This window comes from Triturus cristatus, chromosome 8, assembly GCF_964204655.1.
Source record: "Triturus cristatus chromosome 8, aTriCri1.1, whole genome shotgun sequence".
Taxonomy (NCBI): domain Eukaryota; kingdom Metazoa; phylum Chordata; class Amphibia; order Caudata; family Salamandridae; genus Triturus; species Triturus cristatus.
The window spans coordinates 571,537,858-571,558,291 of NC_140591.1; the positions used below are offsets into that span (position 1 = coordinate 571,537,858).

A 20,434-nucleotide genomic window follows, 5' to 3' on the forward strand; every position below is an offset into this window, starting at 1 on the left:
GGTCAGGCTTCACAGAAGAAGAAGACTCAAGAAGGCCAGTCAAAAAGGTGGTGCCAATACTGTAAAAGTAAGACTCACTGGTTTAGTGAGTGCACCAAGAAAGGAGGGCAAACTCCTACCACTGCAGCCCCTAAGGCACCTGCGCCCCCTAGTACAGTCAGCAGTGGTAGTGCGCCTCCCAAGGCATTAGTGGGGTTAACCTTGGGAACCGAGGGGAGTGACGAATTAGTCGGCACGCTCTCAGGCCGTCCTTGTCTGTACCGGGGATATGGATATGTCCCCCGATGCCAGTCCCAATACTTTGGGCAAATACAGACAGACACCTTTGATAAATGGAAGAGTGGCTCAGGCCTACAGGGACACGTGTGCCAGTGTCACCATGGTGACGCCTAACTTCGTGGACCCTGGACAGATCATGCTAGGTACTAGTTACCTACTGACCAATGCCAGCAACGTCACTACCAATCACAGTATGGCAGTTGTTGATTTCTCCTGGGGAGGGGTAAGTGGCCCGAAAAAGGTTGTGGTTAGTTCAGACCTCCCCGTAGAATGTCTGTTGGGCAATGATTTGGAAACGTCACAATGGTCAGAAGTGGAGCAGAGGACTCACATGGAGATGTTAGGCTTGCCAGCACATGTCCTTGCTGTGACCAGGTCACAGGCCAAAAGATGCCCCACTGAACAGGTGCTGGATCCTGGAAGAACGGACCAGACACCTTCCAAGAAAAGGAGCAGTAAGGGTAAGGCTTCGCCTTCCCCCTTGCCCCAGGTCGTGGATCAAGTCTCCGAGGAGGCTGACCTTAAAGAACTGAGGGAAACTGAGCCGCAAGAGCTTGAACCTGGTCAGGTTGAGTCTCTGGGCTCAGGGGGACCCTCCAGGGAAGACCTGGGGAAGGCACAGTTAGACTGCCCCTCACTTGAACCCCTCAGACAGCAGGCCGCTGCTGAGGCTGCAGGGAACGCCACAGGTACCCACAAAGTGTACTGGGACGATGGACTCCTGTACTCCGAGGCAAGAGACCCCAAACCTGGTGCGACCAGGAGGCTGGTCATCCCCTTGTCTCTGAGAGGTTTCCTTCTCACCTTGGCCCACGAGATTCCCCTTGCAGGTCACTTAGGCCAGAATAAGACTTGGGACAGAATTGTTCCACACTTTCACTGGCCCCACATGTCCGAAGATACGAAGGAGTTTTGCCGCTCCTGTGTCACTTGCCAAGCCAGTGGTAAGTCAGGTGGCACGACAAAGGCCCCCCTCATACCACTACCAGTGGTGGGGGTACCCTTTGAACGAGTGGGGATCGACATTGTCAGACCAATGGAACCCCAGACAGCATCAGGGCACAAGTTTATACTGGTGGTGGTGGACCACGCCACCAGGTATCCTGAAGCTATTCCCCTTAGGACCACTACAGCACCTGTGGTGGCACGGGCCCTACTTGGAGTGTTCTCCAGAGTGGGCTTCCCTAAGGAGGTCGTCTCAGACAGAGGTGCAAACTTCATGTCGGGATATCTGACTGCTATGTGGAAGGAATGTGGTGTCAACTACAAGTTCACCACACCCTATCACCCACAATGCAATGGGCTTGTTGAGAGATTCAACAGGACCCTAAAAGGGATGATTCACGGACTACCTGAAAAGCTTCGGCGGAGATGGGATGTCCTGATACCCTGCCTCTTGTTCGCCTACAGAGAGGTCCCGCAGAAGGGGGTTGGCTACAGCCCTTTTGAGCTTCTGTTCGGACATCCTGTAAGGGGACCCCTTTGTTTGGTAAAGGAAGGATGGGAGAGACCTCTCAGAAAGCCGGCATCAAACATTGTGGACTATGTGCTCGGTCTCCGCTCGCGGATGGCGGAGTACATGGAAAAGGCGTCTAAAAACCTGGAGGCGAGCCAAGAATTACAGAGAGCTTGGCACGACCAAAAGGCTGTCCTGACTGTGTACCAGCCTGGACAGAAGGTGTGGGTGCTGGAGCCAGTGGCCCCAGCAGCACTCAAAGACAAATGGTCTGGGCCCCACACGATCATTGAGCAAAAGGGAGAGGTCACCTACCTGGTAGACCTGGGAACTCCCCGGAGCCCCCACAGGGTGCTCCATGTAAACAGGCTCAAGGCATATGTCGACAGGGAGGGCATGGGCTTGCTCATGGCCACAGATGAGGGACAGGAGGAGGAGAGTGACCCTCTCCCAGACCTGCTCTCTCAGAACCCTGACGATGGATCAGTAGATGGTGTTGTCTTTTGTGGCAGCCTCTCTGGACATCAACAAGAGGATTGTAAACAGGTTCTTCAATCCTTTCGACATATGTTCTCTCTGACACCCAGTCAGACCAAGTGGTGTACCCACGAGGTCGACACTGGGGACAGTCTGCCCGTAAAGAGTAAAATCTATCGGCAACCTGATCATGTCAGAGACTGCATCAAGACAGAGGTGCAGAAAATGTTGGAGCTGGGAGTCATTGAACCCTCGGACAGCCCCTGGGCTAGTCCCGTAGTGCTCGTGCCGAAACCTCACACCCAGGGCGGTAAGAAAGAGATGAGGTTTTGCGTGGACTACAGAGGTCTCAATGCGGTCACTAAGACTGACGCCCACCCGATACCAAGAGCAGACGAACTTATCGACCGGTTGGCCTCGGCCAACTACTTAAGTACGTTTGACCTGACAGCTGGGTATTGGCAAATCAGGTTAGCTGAGGAGGCCAAGCCCAAAACCGCATTTTCTACCCCGGGTGGGCATTATCAGTTCGTGGTAATGCCCTTTGGTTTGAAAAATGCACCTGCCACCTTCCAAAGGCTGGTGAATCGAGTTCTCACTGGGTTGGACGACTTCTGTGCGGCGTATCTGGACGATATCGCTGTCTTTAGCTCCACCTGGGAGGATCACCTGGTCCACCTGAGGAAAGTGTTAGAGGCCCTGCAGAAGGCAGGCCTCACTATCAAGGCCACCAAGTGCCAGATAGGGCAGACACAGGTTGTATACCTGGGCCACCTTGTAGGTGGAGGCCAGGTTCAACCATTGGAGAGCAAAATACAGGCCATCCAGGACTGGGCTCCTCCAACCACCCAGACTCAGGTTCGAGCTTTCTTGGGCCTGACTGGTTATTACCGGAAATTTGTCAGAAATTATGGATCCATTGTGACCCCGCTAAACGACCTGACAAGTAAAAAGATGCCAAAAAAAGTTCAGTGGACAGCAAGCTGTCAGAAGGCATTCGATGACCTGAAGCAGGCCATGTGCACAGCACCTATCCTAAAGAGTCCAGACTACTCCAAACCATTCATTGTCCAAACAGACGCTTCGGAGCTGGGTGTGGGAGCTGTTCTATCGCAACTGAATTTTGATGGTCATGACCAGCCCATAGCTTTTATTAGCAGGAGGCTGACCCCCAGAGAGAAGAATTGGTCAGCTATTGAGAGGGAGGCCTTTGCTGTGGTTTGGGCCCTGAAGAAGTTGAGGCCATACTTGTTTGGCACTCACTTCAAGATTCAGACCGACCATAAGCCCCTCTTGTGGCTAAATCAAATGAAGGGTGAAAACCCCAAACTACTTAGGTGGTCCATTTCCCTACAGGGGATGGACTTCACAGTGGAGCATAGACCTGGCACTGATCATGGCAATGCAGATGGGCTCTCCAGGTATTTCCACTTAGAGCAAGAAGACTCACCTGGTCAAGGTTAGCTTATTGTCCCAAAGTTTGGGGGGGGTCATGTAGGAGAGTAGGGTCTGCAATCCTATGATCACCCAGATTTTTTGCTTTTGCTTCATTGGTTTACGACTTTCCCCGGCTGTGGGCCTGCCAATCAGACCCACAGCCTAGCTGTTCTCTCTCGAAATTATCACACATGTACATTAGGTGCATCCACTAATTGGAACTGGGCCGCCTTGTCAGTCCCTGTCTCAGCATACCACAGGTATCCAGGGCATCGGTGTACCCAGGGCCTACCAGGGGCTGAAGCATGTATTATGCCACCCCTGGAATGGCCGCCCCAAATCTGACACAACTGGCTGCACGACAGCTGGGGCCACGTGGTGTAATCACCCGTTGCTGTAGGTGTAGTATTCCTACACCTAAACCCTAAAATGGACACATGGATTCCTATCAGTCACTCCTATAGCAGGCCTTATCAATCCTGAAGGCAGAGTGCAGGGAATCATGTGGGACGGTGCTCTGGCGCGAGCTGAGCCCGTCGACGGCTTGCGGAACCAAGTCCTAATAGCCGTTCCATGGTGACGCGGGCCAACTACTTTTAATGCATTATAATCCTGGCGGTTATTTGCTAACTTTGGCCTCACATCACCTACACATGTCGAGTAAGGTGTCATACGAAGGGAATACAAACCCCTCGCCAGTCCTGGTGACGGGGTTAGCATTCCCCCCTTTTAGAGGGACACGACATGGAAGTAACCTTGAACCCCGGTTAAAGTTGACTCAAGCCTCAGCATCACAAAATGGATGCTGCCACCAGACACAAGTCTGACCTCCTGCTGCTGGGGGACCTTCCAGCAAAGGGAGCTTGGACAAAGGGTTTCCTGTCGAGGGCGGTGTTAGCACCATCCCAGACAGGGTTTGTGTATCCCAGGTAAGCAGGGCTGAAAGGAAGGTGATTGCCAGTGGCACCCCGGTGCTCACTGTGCATAGCCCGGCTCAAACCAGTTTCGGGGGCACACCAGCCCCTGAGCTGGCGCGAAGCCGGACAAAGGATAGGGGTGTAACCACCCCCCTCCTGGCTCCACCCATAGGTAGAACCTAGTCACGGGCCAGCCCCTTTTCTTAGAATAAAGGTAGGAGCGAGTCCCCTTCCCAAATTGGATAATCAGATAATCGGATAACTCCGAATCACGAACCACTTTCCACGAAAGGAACTCTTGACTATTTCTGAAGACTCTCCCTTGTGGCTAAGGAGTAGCCACCCTGCACCAGCAGGCACCACCTAAGCGCTTGCGGTTTGCTGTAAGTCTCTCCTACGGATCAAGACTGCCCAGCTCGACGAGACCCGAGTACCCTGCCATCTCTGACCTTTTACCTACCTCATCAGCCCAGCTGAGAGTCGTAGGTGTGACGAGACCTGCGGGACCGGCTATCTTCAGAACCTGCACGACGCTTATCTAGCACGCCCACCGAGGGACCCTCGAGTGAGTGCACCTAGGGTTGAGAAGCCCTAACCCTGAACAGCTCCAGCATCGAAGTCTGCCTCCCCAGCATCCCCGAGATCTGCGTGGGGGCCCTTCCGCCCCTTGCTGTTCACCGCGTTGTTCGACCACTTGCCGACCGGCTTGTGGCCCTCTTCACGACGCACCACGATTGTTTCATCACTAGTCTGGTTGCTCCAGACTGGCTCTTGCTCCCCTTCAACAGAGGAGTTCCACGGACCCTCCTGGTCCGCTCCCGATGCCATCTTGACTCCCCCGCTTGGGTTGCCACTGCCAAGATCCGCTGCCCCTGCCTGGGCCCAGCATCATCGACAGCAGACACCTTCGTGGGACAGCTCGCCCTCCATCCTGGTCGCCACCGCGCCTCCCGGTCCGAGGAACAGCCGAGTCCGACGTCATCCACTCACCTGGTCGAGGTGACTTCAACCGGTACCCTCCTGGTACCTACACGATCGCTGGCTAGCGGTTGAGAACTGAGTCCCCTCTGCTTTCAGGTTTTCTTTATCACCGATCCAGGCTTGGATCTCGCTGAATATCGACACTGGTCGCCTGCCAGCAACTCTTCTTTCAGGCTCCTGAGACTACAACGAGGACTTCCGACATCTTGCCGAACCTTCTACAGCCGCAGCCTCTGGGCTAGGTAACACGAGCATTTCGGTGCTCCATCGCAGGTTCGCTCTACAAGTGTCCAGTTCCTTTTTCGTTTAAGTCCCACTGATCGGATCACTCCGGAATCGGTAACTTTAGACTTTCTAACCTCTCCCCTTCCACTGTTAGTGTAATGGTTTCGTGCCCCTCGGGCATTTGTGTAAATTGTGCAACCAGAAGTATTTTCCTAAGAGTTTTGTAGTGTGCTTAGCTCCCTGACTCATAAAGAGCCAGGGTAGTCTTGTTATAAATAAATATCCTTTTATTTTCATAACAACTTGTGTGGTGTCCTTACGCTTGGTGTTCAAGGGGTATATGTGATGGTAAACAGCTGGCTTAACACGCCCTCTAGAGTTTAGCCTAAAGACTGCTCGTATCCACGCTACTAGGATAGCTGGTCTAAAAGGTTGACTTACAACCAATCATCAATAAGGGTCGTTTGGAATGATACACAGTGATCACTAGAATAGTGAGCACTACATATCAGGCCAACTTCTCACAGGACTGACCTCAGAAAAGGGACAATAATGTGGTGAAATATTTGTTAAACAATGATATTCTACGATTTTCTAATTTTTTTATTGATGAAAAGTGACTTTTCTCTTTTTAATGTTTTAACTTCTATTTTAATACGTGTTTATATTGTTAAGGTTTTAATTGACCAAACAATAAAAATGTACTTACTTAGGGGATATTATCAAGGACGGAGTTAAAAATTATCACTGGTTTAGCGGCAGAAAACTGCTGCTAAAGCGGCAATAATGGGCTTGATATTATACCCTTGAGAATTCCAATAGAAGTCCATGTTCTGGTGTGAAAATGGGCTTCTATTGGAATTCTCCAGGGCATATTATCAAGCCCACCATCACCGCTTTAGCGGCAGTTTTCTGCCGCTAAACCAGCGATAATTTTAACGCTGTCCTTGCTAATATGCCCCAAACTTACTTACTTACTGGTAGTACTGAAATGGCCACTTGGGTGAGTAATCAAAAATTAACATGCCAGAAGGCTTTTTAATTTCTGGTATCCAACGGTGCAGATATGATTCGCTTTTTAATCCCATTCATGCTGAGCCCAATCAGCCCTAATTTCTCGAAAAAGGTTGAAAGAATTCAACCAATCGCAAAAAGCATTTTAATGCAATTGTAGCTTTTACAAAATGTGTTGCATTTCCATTTGTCTGTTTTTTCTTTATTAGGAAATAAAGGGGCATGTTATCAAGGGCAATATCGCCACTTTAGAGGGACTTTTTGCTGCTAAAGCGGCAATATTATTATCGCCCTATTAGCAAGCTTTCACTAACAGCTGTTAGCGACAGTTCACTGACAATAGCGCCCGTTTTCTTGCCGCTTTGCATGTCAGCGATATTTATCGCTAATGACATGCAAAGTAAGCGTTCCTCACTAACAGTAAAGGGAAACAGACGCAAAGACAAGTTCTCCCTATTATCTATGCCCGCGTTGCGTCCAGAAAAGTAGCGCTAACCGCGATTACCGCTGTAAGCTAACGTCTGCAAAAAAAACAGACTTAGCTGTGCATATCATGGGTGGTGGATTCTATGGCTGAATCCACATCTCCCTATTATCAAGCTTTCCCCTATCGCTGCAGGAATATCACTGGATTTCCCACGATATTCCCGCATATTTTGATCGCCTCGGTGATACGCGTTGTTGATAACGTGCTAACCGGGCGATAATCCCAGAGACAGATGGAGATATATATTAAAGAGTTAAGCGCGCTTTGCCATATTTATCGCCATCTGTTGCTGATATGGACCAGTTTTCTATGGGAATTAATATGGGAAAACAATGTTTTGGGGACCCCCCATGTTTCTTGGCTCCTGCTTGATGGATAATCGCCAAACTTTACATGAAGGAGGCGAGGTGGATGAACTTTTTTAATGTAATCTGCTATTGGTTCATTTCTTTTGCATCCCATCTTGGCACATCTCTAGTTTAGGTAAAAGGTATATAATCTATCGAGCTGACCTTACATGAATGACAGTATGTTGTGATATATTGGGCAGATTAAGTATTCTCTGTGAATAATTTAAATTTCTAAAATTTTAGTTTTATATTTTATAAATCATTCTTTTCTCTTATTTTGTTATGTATATATATTTTTGTTGACTTCTGAGAGAAAAAGTGAAAATGCGTGGTATATCTATTAACACATTCATAAATATACTTAGAAATAAAAAAAGATTTTGGCCAAGTTTCATGAACTTAGCATCATTTAAAAATATTGCTGGTCTAACTCTACAAAGTTGTCTGTTACAAAAATAGGTGTAATGTATCTTCTCTGACCTAATTTCAACTCAGTGGCCGCACATTGTACATGTAGAATGTTGTGCATACCTTGCTTAATAAGTTAAGTTGCACTGTCTTGCCCCAACTACCAAGACACCTGCATTAACTGCTAAATAAACATCGTGGTCTCGGGATAAAAGTTCGGGGCATAATATCAAGCCTTTTATCGCCGCGTTAGCGGCACTTTCTTGCCGCTAACGCATTTTTTATTTATTGCCGATGCTGTCATACAAGGAACAGCCCTCGACTGGATCAGATCATTCCTCCCCGGAAGAAGTCAAAGGATCAGACTGCCAGCCTTCCTCTCCGATCCCACGTAAATCACCTGCGGAGTCCCACAGAGTTTATCTCTAAGCCCGACCCTCTTCAACATCTACATGGCACTCTTGATGCCATCGTCCGACAACACGGCCTCAACATCGTATCCTACGCTGATGACACCAAGCTCATCCTATCCCTCACCAAAGACCCCACCAACCCCAGACTCAACTTCCAGAAAGGAATGCAGGATGTTGCAGTCTGGATGACCAACAGCTGCCTGAAGCTCAACGGCCAGAAGACAGGAGTCCTTGTCCTTGGAACCATACCTTCAGCATGGGACAACACCTGTTGGCCTTCGCCCTCGTAAGTCCACCTACCCCCTCGGACCACGCCAGAAACATCATCATCATACTCGACCCATTCCTCACCATGAAGAGACAGGTCTATGCCGTCACCTCCAGCTGCTTCAACACCCTCTGCAAGACCTTTAAATGGATACCCCCAGAGCCAAGGAAGTCAGTCACCCATGCACTCATCAACAGCAGACTGGACTATGGAAACGCAGTCTATGCTGCCATTTACAAGTTCCTACTCCGCAAACTACCGAAATTTCAGGACACGGCCACCAGACTCGTCCTCGGCATCCCCCGGCACTAACACATCAGCCAACACCTACGTAGACTCCATTGTCTCCCTGTGGTGAAAGAGTCACCTTCAGAATCATCACTCACGCCTACAAATGCCTACACAACAACGTAACCAAATACCTCAACGACAGAATCAACTTCCACGAACACAAATGAGACATCCGATCTTCCAACCTCCCAGTGCATCCACAGAACCAGAGCAGGCGGAAGATCCTTCTCCCACACTGCAACCAATACCTGGAACGAGCTACCGGCAGACAACAGAGGAGCCCCCTCCCTGAACACCTTCAGGGAGACCCTCAAGACCTGGCTCTTTGGCTAACAGATCTGCGGCCCCCCACCCTTCAGTGCCTTGAGACCCTCACGGGTGAATGGCATGCTTACAATTCCCCTGAGTGATTGATTGATTGAGTTATCATCATGTGATGATTGTTCCTCTTCTTCACTGCTTGAGGTGGTGTGGCAACGCTCTTCCAACATAGCGGTAGAGCTGCCACTGCCGCCACTCCACCCCACCCCTCCTGCGCTATGCGTCCCACCTTCTCCCTACCTGGACATTGACCCTGTGGCGCAATCCACTGCACTCTCTCCAAATCTGTGACTCAGCCAGCAGGAGCCTGAGCCAGGTGTGCTTTCACTGGGCTGGGTGCAGCAGTCACCGCGTAGTCCACTGGTGGACCACTCAATGCAGTTGATGCAGCAGGGGTCCCTTAGGCATGTAGTTGCAGCTCTCAGACCACACAAGTTCATCGTAGCACAGGGGCCTCACCCTCCAGAGCATCCAGCCAGCCCAACATCATCCGTCCTGTGATGCCGAGAGACGGCACCCACCATTGGTAATCCCCTCCGTGCACCTTGGTGTAGTGGTGGATCACAGTATGCAAAGCGGACCTCACTACGTTGGTGTGCAGGATCACCTCTACCATTGACTGCACCAAGGTGAGCAAGGCGGGCTTCTCACACAGGTCAGCAACGTGTCTCCATGCGACCTGCAAGACTTCACCACCAGGTACAGGCGATCGTCGCACATCAATGTCTCCCACCTCGGCTCATCAACTCCACAGGTACTCCACATCCCCCTCCAGGCCACAGACGCAGGTCCAGCGATCGATCCAGGAACCGGACGCAGGTCCAGCGAGGGATCCAGGAAACAGACGCAGGTCCAGCGAGGGATCCAGGAACCAGACGCAGCTCCAGCAAGGGATCCAGGCACCAGATGCAGGTCCAGCGAGGAATCCAGGAACCAGACGCAGGTCCAGCGAGGGATCCAGGAACCAAATGCAGGTCCAGTGAGGGATCCAGGAACCAGACACAGGTCCAGCAAGGGATCCAGGAACCAGACGCAGGTCCAGCAAGGGATCCAGGAACCAGACACAGGTCCAGCGAGGGATTCTGGAACCAGACGCAGGTCCTGCGTGGGAACCAGGATTTCATCAACCGGGATGTTGGGTGGCTTGAGGGGGTTGTTAATGTGTGCTGCACTATGCCCTGGCTGCTCAAATCTGAATTTTTCCTTTTTTTGTGTGAATCTTTTATATTGGCAGTGTACAGATGGCCTAAGTCCAAACTTGCGGGTTTGTGTACCTTTTTCTATCGCTACGGTCTTATCGCTGGAATCCACCCGCTATCGCCGGTTTCATTAACGCTATCACGCTAATGTTAGCAGCTGTTTTCACCACTGATCCCTGAAGCTATCGCCTGTTAGCAAAACGTTGCTAATACGTCTCTAACAGGGAGATAACTTGCGGGGATCGATGGCGATAGGAAAACTAGCTCTAACCTAGATTAGCGATAGTTATCACCATTTCTTGGTAATATGCCTCTCCATCTTTTCCTACGTCTCGTTTCTACAAATAGGCCTCAACCTTTTAATGGTGTTACAATCGCTTGTAAACTGAATTTCCAAGTAGTGTTGTCATCTGGTGTTCAGTACCACACTATTTCTTCTTGAAGAAGAGCAAATGAGAATAATCTATTAAAAATAAATTTAAATTTTACATAAAATTTTACTCACAAATGTTTGGGGTAGGCTTGACCAAAAACAAATTCTGATTATCTGAGCACGTCATTAAGCATCAATATCCACTAAAAGTTAATATCGCCTGTTTACGTGGAGACCGCATTCTTATTTTTGCTGGATGTGAAATAAAAAGCCTAGTGGCATTTATTAGCAAATATAAATCAATCTCAATCTTTAAGGAGCATTTTTATGAGCCCTGTAGTATTGCTCCTGCACCACACAATGCGGTGAAAGCGCAAACCAACTCAAAAATCAGATTTATGAAGCCATGCACAGCAACTTTGTGTGGCTTTGAGTGGCTTCATAAATCTGGAGCAACACAACGCAGTGAAAATCTCAGCATTGCATTGCTCGCCCTTGGAAGGCGTTCCTTGGGAGTTGCGTAGGTGTTCCCTCACAACTCCCATGGCTTTTGATGCATTCCTAGATTTTCCAGGGGAGGCGTAAAAGCGGAAAAAGATATTGATTTCTACTTGTTGCTTTCTCTTTCTATGTGTGCTGCATTCAACATTTCCCAACGGGAGCATGCATTACATCTGTAAACCAGCCGTAATACATGCTCCTATAAGGAAAATGGGAGGTGTTTTTCATCCCTGCCCCCATTGCAGGCACCTTAAGGTACCTGCGACGGGGTGCAGGGATCAAAGGCGGGCACCATAGGTGCCCCCTGGGCACCCAACCGCAGGCGGCACACACAATGGGGCCACAGGCCGGCAAGGAAACCGTGCATCATAATCCCAAGGGTGGAAAGGCCTGCCCTTTGGGATTACGAGCTATTTCCGACTGGCAGACGGTCTCCTTGCACCCGTCAGAAGCCACCCGGAATGATCGTCCGGTTTCATTTCCGGGCGGCTGCCTCATAATCAGCCAGTTGGAATTGAAACCAATTACTGTTACAAATCATCTCACTGAAGACTTCACTTTAATACTGTTAATACAATATTTGAAAATAGGATCGATAACCTTTGCCAATATAAGTAGATAGTGTTGCAGAACTGTCAGTGGCAGTCCATCTGGTCCCTGTGCCTCTGTTTATGTTTGTTAGACAGAGGAGCTGTGAACAGATGTTATGTGATCAACAGAAAACGTTCTTTAAGAACCACCAATGTGAGAAGGGCTCCGACTTGGCCCACATGTTGCTCTTCCTCCTACAGCATTAATCTAATAAACACGTACATACACAAGTTATTATCAGGATATTTCTTGTCAGAAAAAAAAAATACAAAGTTCATTTAAGGGTTCTTCAAAGAATGTAAATACTCTTTTGCTAAAGCAGCATTAGTAAAAAATCTTGATCTTTCTTTATAAGTCACTTTAAGTTTTGCAGGGTTCATGATGTAGGCCTGCGCACCCTCTTTTTGGAATGAATCCACCAATTGTCGCAATTGCCAGCGAATATCCATTGTGTATTTTGAATAGTCAGGTACCGTGAAAAAAGTATATCCTTCTGCCATGGATTTGCTGTTTAGTCGAGTTTGCAGGTAAACATCTTCTCTGGCTCGAAAGCTATTGAAGGCGACAAGGATTGGCCTCGGTCTAGATCTTATGCTTTGCCCGGGTCGAGACTGAACATTAAAAGGGAATCTGTGAGCCCTTTCAATTTCTCGGTCCCAATCCCATTTATTTAAGCCAGGAAAAGCTTTCTGAAACAGATCCACCACAAACTTCCGTGGATCTTGCCCTTCGTCACCTTCCGAAATCTGCATTACCCTTAGGTTGTTGCGTCGAGATCGGTTTTCCAAGTCAGCCATTCGCCAGACCACATCATCTCTGTTGCTACTCAAGATCTCGGTAGTTTTTTTTTGCTTGAACATATCATCTTCAATATTGGATATACGTGTTTCGACTTCTGTAAATCGTTCGCCAAAATCGGATTGTGCTTTCACAAGCCTCCTAATCGAGCCTTGTAGCTTCCGACAGGAGTTTTGTATCTTTTGACTGTCTAGTGCGGTCTTGTCCATGTGGCTCAGAATTGTTTGATAAATTGTGGTGAGAGTGATGTCCACCATTTGGGTTTCTTGAAAATCGGTGGTGCCAACAGCTAAAGGTGTATCACGGCCTCTTACTGTGATGGGGGTATCCTCTTCCCCAAGCTCGCCGCTAGCGTTCACCTCATCTTCAAAAGACTCGCGTTCCCCCTCAAAAGACATCTGACTCGTACACTGTGTGACCAAGTCCTCGCATGAGGATGCTGAGTTCTCTGAGACGGAATAAAAATCTCCGGATTCAGCCTCTAGTGGCATAAGCCTAAATTCATTGCATGTTAATGAATAGACTGCCTCACAATGTGTATGCATTGTTTATAATACCATTCCTCAATAGCCACCAGCTAGTATCTTTTCTTTGTTAAATATATCTGTTTGTTTATTTTTTAATGGCATCATGGCAGATCAAACAAGAGAAATCCCTAGCTTTATAACAGTCCCACATATACTAAACAGCAACTCAGTATAGAATGCCAATGCGGTTATCACACTACATGAGACACAATGATAAATTATTACATGTACTGTTTTTTAGCAGTCCAGTAGGAGGCTCAGTCTAAATTCCCCCCAAAACATCTGCAAATGCCTTATGGAGGACAACCAACGCTTCTACAGATATCTGTGGGTAATTTCCTTCTACACCAAGAAATGTTTCTCAGATCAAAACCAAAAGCATCTATCACAGTTGGAAACATGAAATTCTTTCTAAGATCACATTTCTGCCATTCTACAGTTTAACAATGATGAAAGTTGAGAAAATGTATTGCAGCACTGCTGGTATATATTTTATGAAAGTTAAGAGAAGTATGCAAAATATGCTTTGGCATTTGGAGTGAAAACAAATTGTGAGCCAGAAAATACAAAAGTTGCCCAATACTTGTTTGATGTACTTTCCTTACAGCTTCCATTAAAACACAGCTAATGTTGCCGTGCAGCTCATGTTGCTCTGACCCACGTCCATTTTCACACTTCACGCGCAACCTTTTCTGCTCACACCATTCTCCTGTGTCTAAAAAGTATGCAAAACAGTGTAAGTGAGAGTAAACAATCATACATAATAAATTAAACCCAATATTTGGGATTATGTTGCACAGCGAAACATTCACATTTCCCTTCGCATTTTGGAAGAACAGGTTTCAAATCTAAGCTTACTTCTTTTAGAAACAGCGGCACACACAACTGAGGGCATATGTACAAGGAGTTAACGCAGCGTTAGCGGCAATTTTCAGCTGCTAATGCGGCTATATTTGTATCGCTGTATTCACAAGCTGTCGCTAACAGCCGTTAGTTACAGATTTCAGGCGAAACCTTCCATTTTCACCATCGCCACTTATGTTAGCGATAACTATTGCTAATGAGATGCAAGGTAGGCATTCTCGTGCCAAAACGGACGTTAATCCGACTTCGCGATATTTAGAATAATCGCCCAGACCCGCGATACATTCAGAAAAGAGCTGCTAAAGGCCGTTAGCGACTGGGACTTAAGACCAGAAAAAAGGTGGTCTTAAAAATGGTGATAAAGAAAAGTACATAAGAAAGACTAGCCCAGAGCCTACTTTGAAGACCCACTGATGCCATGGAGGTACTAGTCATGCAGTTTGGAGCACCAAGAAGACCACAACAACCACTGCCACCGTCCCCAGGACAACCACGGAGGCACCGCCGAAGAAGAAAGCGGGTCCATTGCCCACACCTCAGCCTCACAGACCTAACGCCAGAGGATGTGATCGCCCACTACAGGCTCAAAAGGTCATCCATCCTCCGCATCCGGACCCAGAAATGCCCCAGGCTGAAGGCACCAACAGAGTGGAGAACCAACATTCCTACACAGACAAAGCTGCTGGCAGTGCTGCACATGTTGGCCTCTGGTACCTTCCAACCAACAACTGCCAGAGTTGGGGGAGTCTCACAGTCAGCCCTATCACGGTTTCTCCCAACTGTCTTGGATGGCATCATCAGCCTGACACCCCAGCACCTATAATTCCCCAACACTGTGCAGGAACAGCTTGAGACCAAGCAAGGCTTTTCTGCCATTGCTGGCTTTCCCCTTGTGTTGGGGGCAATTAACTGCACACATGTCCTACTTGTGCCCCCTGCAGACACTGCACACATATACCGCAACAGGAAGCACACACATTCCATCAATGTGCAGGCAATTGTGGACCACCAGGGCTTGTTCACCAATGCCATAGCCAAGTTACCAAGGAGTGTGCATGATTCCTACAGCTTCCACCAGTTCATCATGAACCAGTGGTTTCAGGATAGCACATATGGAAATGCACTGATTTTTGGTAAGTACTAACTGAACACACCTCAAGTCCACAATCATGGGACTCACAAATGTGAGAATGCACATGTAGCAAATTTCATACAACATGTCTAGTAACATGTCCACCTACCATACACAACAACCCAAGTGACTACGGTTACTGGGGTTAGCCTTGTAGACAAACTATCCCCAAAGGCACAGCCCCTCCACCACATATTTGCAAGTGCTAAGAGAGGTGGGAACTAAGTAGGTGCGATGGAGGGTCTGGACCTATGAGGAAAGTATGAATACAAGACCGAGTCTGGCGGCAGTGTCCTGTATAGTCTGGAGCTTGCAGAGCACAGACTTATCTATGCGGGCATATAGGACATTTCCGTACTCCAGTCTGATGGTAATGACTGCATGGGTGATTGTCTTTCTTGACTCGGGGGTATCCATTTGAAGGTCAGATGAAGGATGCACAGGGTGTCGAAGCAGCTGGAGCCCATGACGTAGACCTGTTGGTTCATGGAGAGAGAGGAGTCGAGTACAATGCCTAGGTACCTGGGTTTGTTGTTGGGGGGACTGCCGAAGGCAGTGGCCCACCAGGTGTTGCCACATGCTGATGGGGTGGTTATGAGGATGAGGGCTTATGTATCCTTCACACTGAGTTCCAGGCAGCTGTTGATCATCCATGTCGCAACTTCCTGCAACCCTTCCTGGAAGCCCAGTCTGGTGGGTGTGGGCACCTTGGTGAAGGAGAGTATGAGCTGGGTGTCCTTGTGGGTGATGAAGTCTTTTGGGTGTCTTGATGTTGCTCCAGTTCTTCTCCAGGTATCTGCAGATGCATCTGGCATCTTGGAGGTCGGTGGTGACTGAGGCAGCTTTTCTTGCATGCTGTATGTTGGAGTTGCAGACCGGGGCAAGTTTGTATGCACAGTTGGAGATCCATGTGTGGAACTCCCTGGCAGTGCCGTCGGTTTTGGCTGCAGTGGTGTGGGTGTTGCCATTGATGGTGGAGTGGAGCTGCTCCTCGGTGACTCAGCTCTAGTTCCTTTGTGTGGCACAGACTGTGGGATTGAGTGGCTTGGGTTTCTCGATGAGGAAGTGTACGCAGTGGTGGTCACTCCATGCGGCTTGAGTGTTGTGGATGAAGTGGACACGGTTTCCACATGTGAAGATGGGGCCGAGGGTGTGTCTTGCCTTGTGGGTCAGTGTGGTGAAGAGATGGGTCAGTCTGATGTTTGTGAGCTTTGGCCAGAGGGTACTGGAGTTGGAGTTGTTGTGGTTTGTGAAGTGGAAGCTCAGGTCGGAAATGAGTACGTAGTTCATGGAGTAGATGGCGTGGTGTGTGATGATGTTGATGGTATGGGTGAAGCGGGCCCATCCCATGGGGGCTATGCAGGCAAGGGTGCAGCTGAGTGTTGCTTTGTGGCTGGTCTGGATCTGGACGTGCAGGTGTTGGGCAGTGGTGAAGGTCTGGCAGCAGCGGCACCAGAAGAACTGGATGTGAGTTGTGTCTGGTGTGGCCTATCGTCAGTTGTAGGTTCTCCTGGCATTGACTTTGAGGAGGGTGGGTGAGTCGTAGCGCTAGACGGTAGGAGATCCAGTGTCCCTGCTGCTGTTTGCGTTTGGCTCGAGGACGGGAGCAGGCAGGATTGCCTTTGGCATGCCGTTGGAGTGCCAGTGATGCAACCGCGCTGCGCCCACAACAAAATAGGCTGGGGGGAGGGACAAGCAGATGTGAGGCAATGTAATTTGCATTGATGCTGGTCAATTCTCTGAAGCTACACATGGCTACCCTGAATTCCAAAGTAGCACAAATCACACACCACAAAATATAAACACTGCAAACACAGCATGCACAACAACTTATGAACACATCTCTCCATTACTAGTTTCAGGTGATCAAGGATATGCACTCTCCCCATGGCTGAAAACACCCCTCAGAACCACAAACACCCAGGCCCAGAGGCAGTATAATTTGGTCCTTGGACGCACCAGGGCCATTGTGTAGCACACTTTTGGCGTGCTAAAGTCACGTTTCCGGTGCCTTGACATCACAGGTGGCAGACTGTTGTACAGCCCAGAAATAGTGTGCAAGATAATAATAGCACAATATATTTGTATGCACCAATGCCCTATGGATCCAAGTGCCAGATGCACCAGACGATGCTGAGGATGATGAAGAAGATGAGGCCTGTGCTCCACACCCCACACTTTCTGCTGCAGGAACTGCCCAAAGGAACTGAATCATACACAACTTCTTTACCTGAGCACATCACAATGTGACAGTGCTTTGTGAAAGGTATGAGCAAAATGCACCTAAGCACAGTTTTTGCAATAAAACAACACAACACACATACCTTCTGTGCATGTTTATCCACTGCATAAGTACATCTCTCTGACAAGTGAAAGTCAAACATTTGGCTGTAAGTGTTGCACAATTGTAATTTTGAGGGTGGGTATGTCTTTCGTGGTCATGGATGCTTTTTAGGGTGTCATTTGAGGTCAGAAATGCTTTTCAGGGTGTCATTTGGGGTCAGAAATGATTTTTAGGGTGTCATTTGGGGTAAAATATGTTTTTCAGGGAGTTATTTGGGGTCAGATATGGATATAAGGGTGTCATTTGGGGTCAGATATGCTTTTCAGGGTGTTCATTAGAGTGTCATTTGGGGTCTGGGATGAAATTACATCTAATACTGTTTATCTGTTTAACAACTTGCACGTAGCGATGTTTTCTTCATAATCACGATGGAAAATCTATCGCTACACACATTGAACAGCACAACATAGTACCCCTAAGCCAAGTACCATGCAGAAACTCACAGCAAAGTCAAAAAACAGGCCGCAAACACACAGGAAGTGATTTCTGCATGCTTCTAGCTTCATGTTGGAGTGCTGTGCACTTTCGCTTTCTCTTTTGAGCACATTGATGGTGATTGTGGAGAGTGCTGGAGGTGTTTGGTGTTGTGTGCTGCAGATTTTTGATTGAGAGAGTATTGCTGTGTCAATAGTGTCTCCGTGAAGTGCTGTGAACTTGTTTTTAAGTGTTTTTTACGTCTTGTCCTCAATCTTGTCGGGTGTTTGTCTACGGGGTAGTTTAAATAATTACTAGTTGTTGGGGCATATAGTGTTTTTTTCCTAGCAGTGGGTTTAGGTGTGTGCTGGGAGATGGTGGGTGTGGGTAGGGATGGAAGGAAGGATGTCAGAGGGGGCATTGGGGGGCTTCCTCAGGCTGGTCAAATTTTACCTGCCCTTGATGGTGGAGAGTAGGGGGTAGTATCCTTTCTGGATATCCTGTCCATGAACAGAAGGTCAGGTGGGAGCGCGTGAGAGCACAGATGCTGCGTGTCTTTGGTGTGGACAGGACTGTCAGCCAATGGAAGCACTGGTGGCAGGATTGCGTGGGCTGTGAGAGTGACGTGTTGGACGACCTGGGAGTCATCATTGGCCTATAGTGTGGCAATTTCAAACTCATAAATGACATATGAACACTCATCCGAAAAGCCAAAAATGCAGTGTGTGACACAATGGTGTATATGTGCACAAATGTGGCGGAGTGAGGCATTAGACGTCATGCCTTCACGCCTAACGTTGTCATATCAGAAACACAATGTTGCACCATATGTAAAAGCATAGTGTGCAGGCTTGCGTTTCCCCCTGCGCTGCCACAACACTTAGCACTGTAGTCCCAATGCTAGCACCCTTGCACCATAGAGCGGGCAGGGCAAATATTGTATGGGTGACTGTACATAAAAATCCAAGGCATTGTTTTTTGGACATGTGTGCTGCACAAAAAGAACAGTAATAATGCATTCCTCCTTGTTTTGCAAAATTAGGTACACTGCCCTTGTACATAGGATTTGTATTACAATGGATGAGATAGGATCAATTGTTTTATTGAAATAAGACATATCTAGAGTGCCATACACCATCAACAGTTGTGACACAGCCTTGTGCGATCTGCAGCGATGCTATCATCCACAGAGCATGTAGAACATCGTGTTGGGTGGAGAAATGGGACCTTGGGAATGTGTCACATAAGTAGTATGTGCAAATTTGTCAGCAACATTGTCTTGTTGGTCTAACTCAGCATTCTCAGGTCTTGTGGGAATGACAGGCAAAGTAGACACAATCATGTAGGCAACATGGACTGCAACAGTACAGTCACAGAACATTGTCAGTGATGGTGATGAATTGTATGATGAATAGGACACATGTGATTTTACGACTGATACCAACACACATTTCTTTTCATGTCTCACAGCTGGCAGACAACTCATCAAACAGGGGGATATCAACACCTTCAAGGACCCAGACGCCACTGGTGAGTTCAGCCATTAAACATTGACATTGTGAGATGTGATGAATGTGTGGGTGAAATCTTTGACGCTGTAGTATGTAGTATGGGTGTGCATCACATGTACCTTGCCTCCAGTGTGATGATGTTATGTGGAAGTGTGAAGTGTGTACAAATCAGTAAGTGAAGATGGAGCACTGCATTTGTCTTCCAGATGTAACTTTGCACATCCCTAGTCAGTGATACCCATGCAAGTGATATCTATGGGTTCTGTCACTACAGCACATGCATGTGGATTACAGAGCATACAGATAGGAGAGGTCACATGTGAGTGGTGATGCTGATAAGTATGACCAGACTTGCAATGCATGTACATCCTTGACAGAGATGACTGTGCAAGTGGGCCAATCATGCACAAGGAGAAAGTGGTTTCAGGCCATGCGTGGTCAGGCACAGGTCTGCACAGTACTATTGTAGATATGCTGCATACAAGCTTCACAGAAGTAGCAGGGTGTAGCTTTAAGCCAAAGATATCAATGGCACGTTCCACAAACACCTAGCATAGATGGCCCTATGTATCTCATTGGCATGTTTTGCCACTGCAATGATATTGCCAAAATGTCTCGTAGAGAGGGGCAAATGTACAAATGTACAAGCCCCTCTCACCGAATTTGTGACATTACTCCGCATGCATTTACCCTGCATGCTTTTTTACTTTGCAGTTATTTCTGCGCAATGTCTTTTACAATGCAGGCCTCTATAAAGCTATTTGTTAAAACGCATTCCCCATTATAACACAATTACGATTATGACTCCAGGGGGGCGTTACTTTGGGGAATGGATTGTAACAGTTTGCATTGTAAA

General features: G+C 48.0%; 1 protein-coding gene across 2 annotated transcripts in view; it reads left to right on the plus strand.

The window, feature by feature from the left end:
* LOC146802432 (uncharacterized) overlaps positions 1–20,434 on the plus strand; it is a 90,433-nt gene that overhangs the window by 68,126 nt on the left and 1,873 nt on the right. For both annotated transcript variants that reach the window (XM_085620428.1, XM_085620429.1), the window contains exon 2: positions 19,538–19,597. In XM_085620428.1, the coding sequence (XP_085476554.1) occupies positions 19,538–19,597 (60 nt within the window). The remainder of the gene's footprint in view (positions 1–19,537; positions 19,598–20,434) is intronic.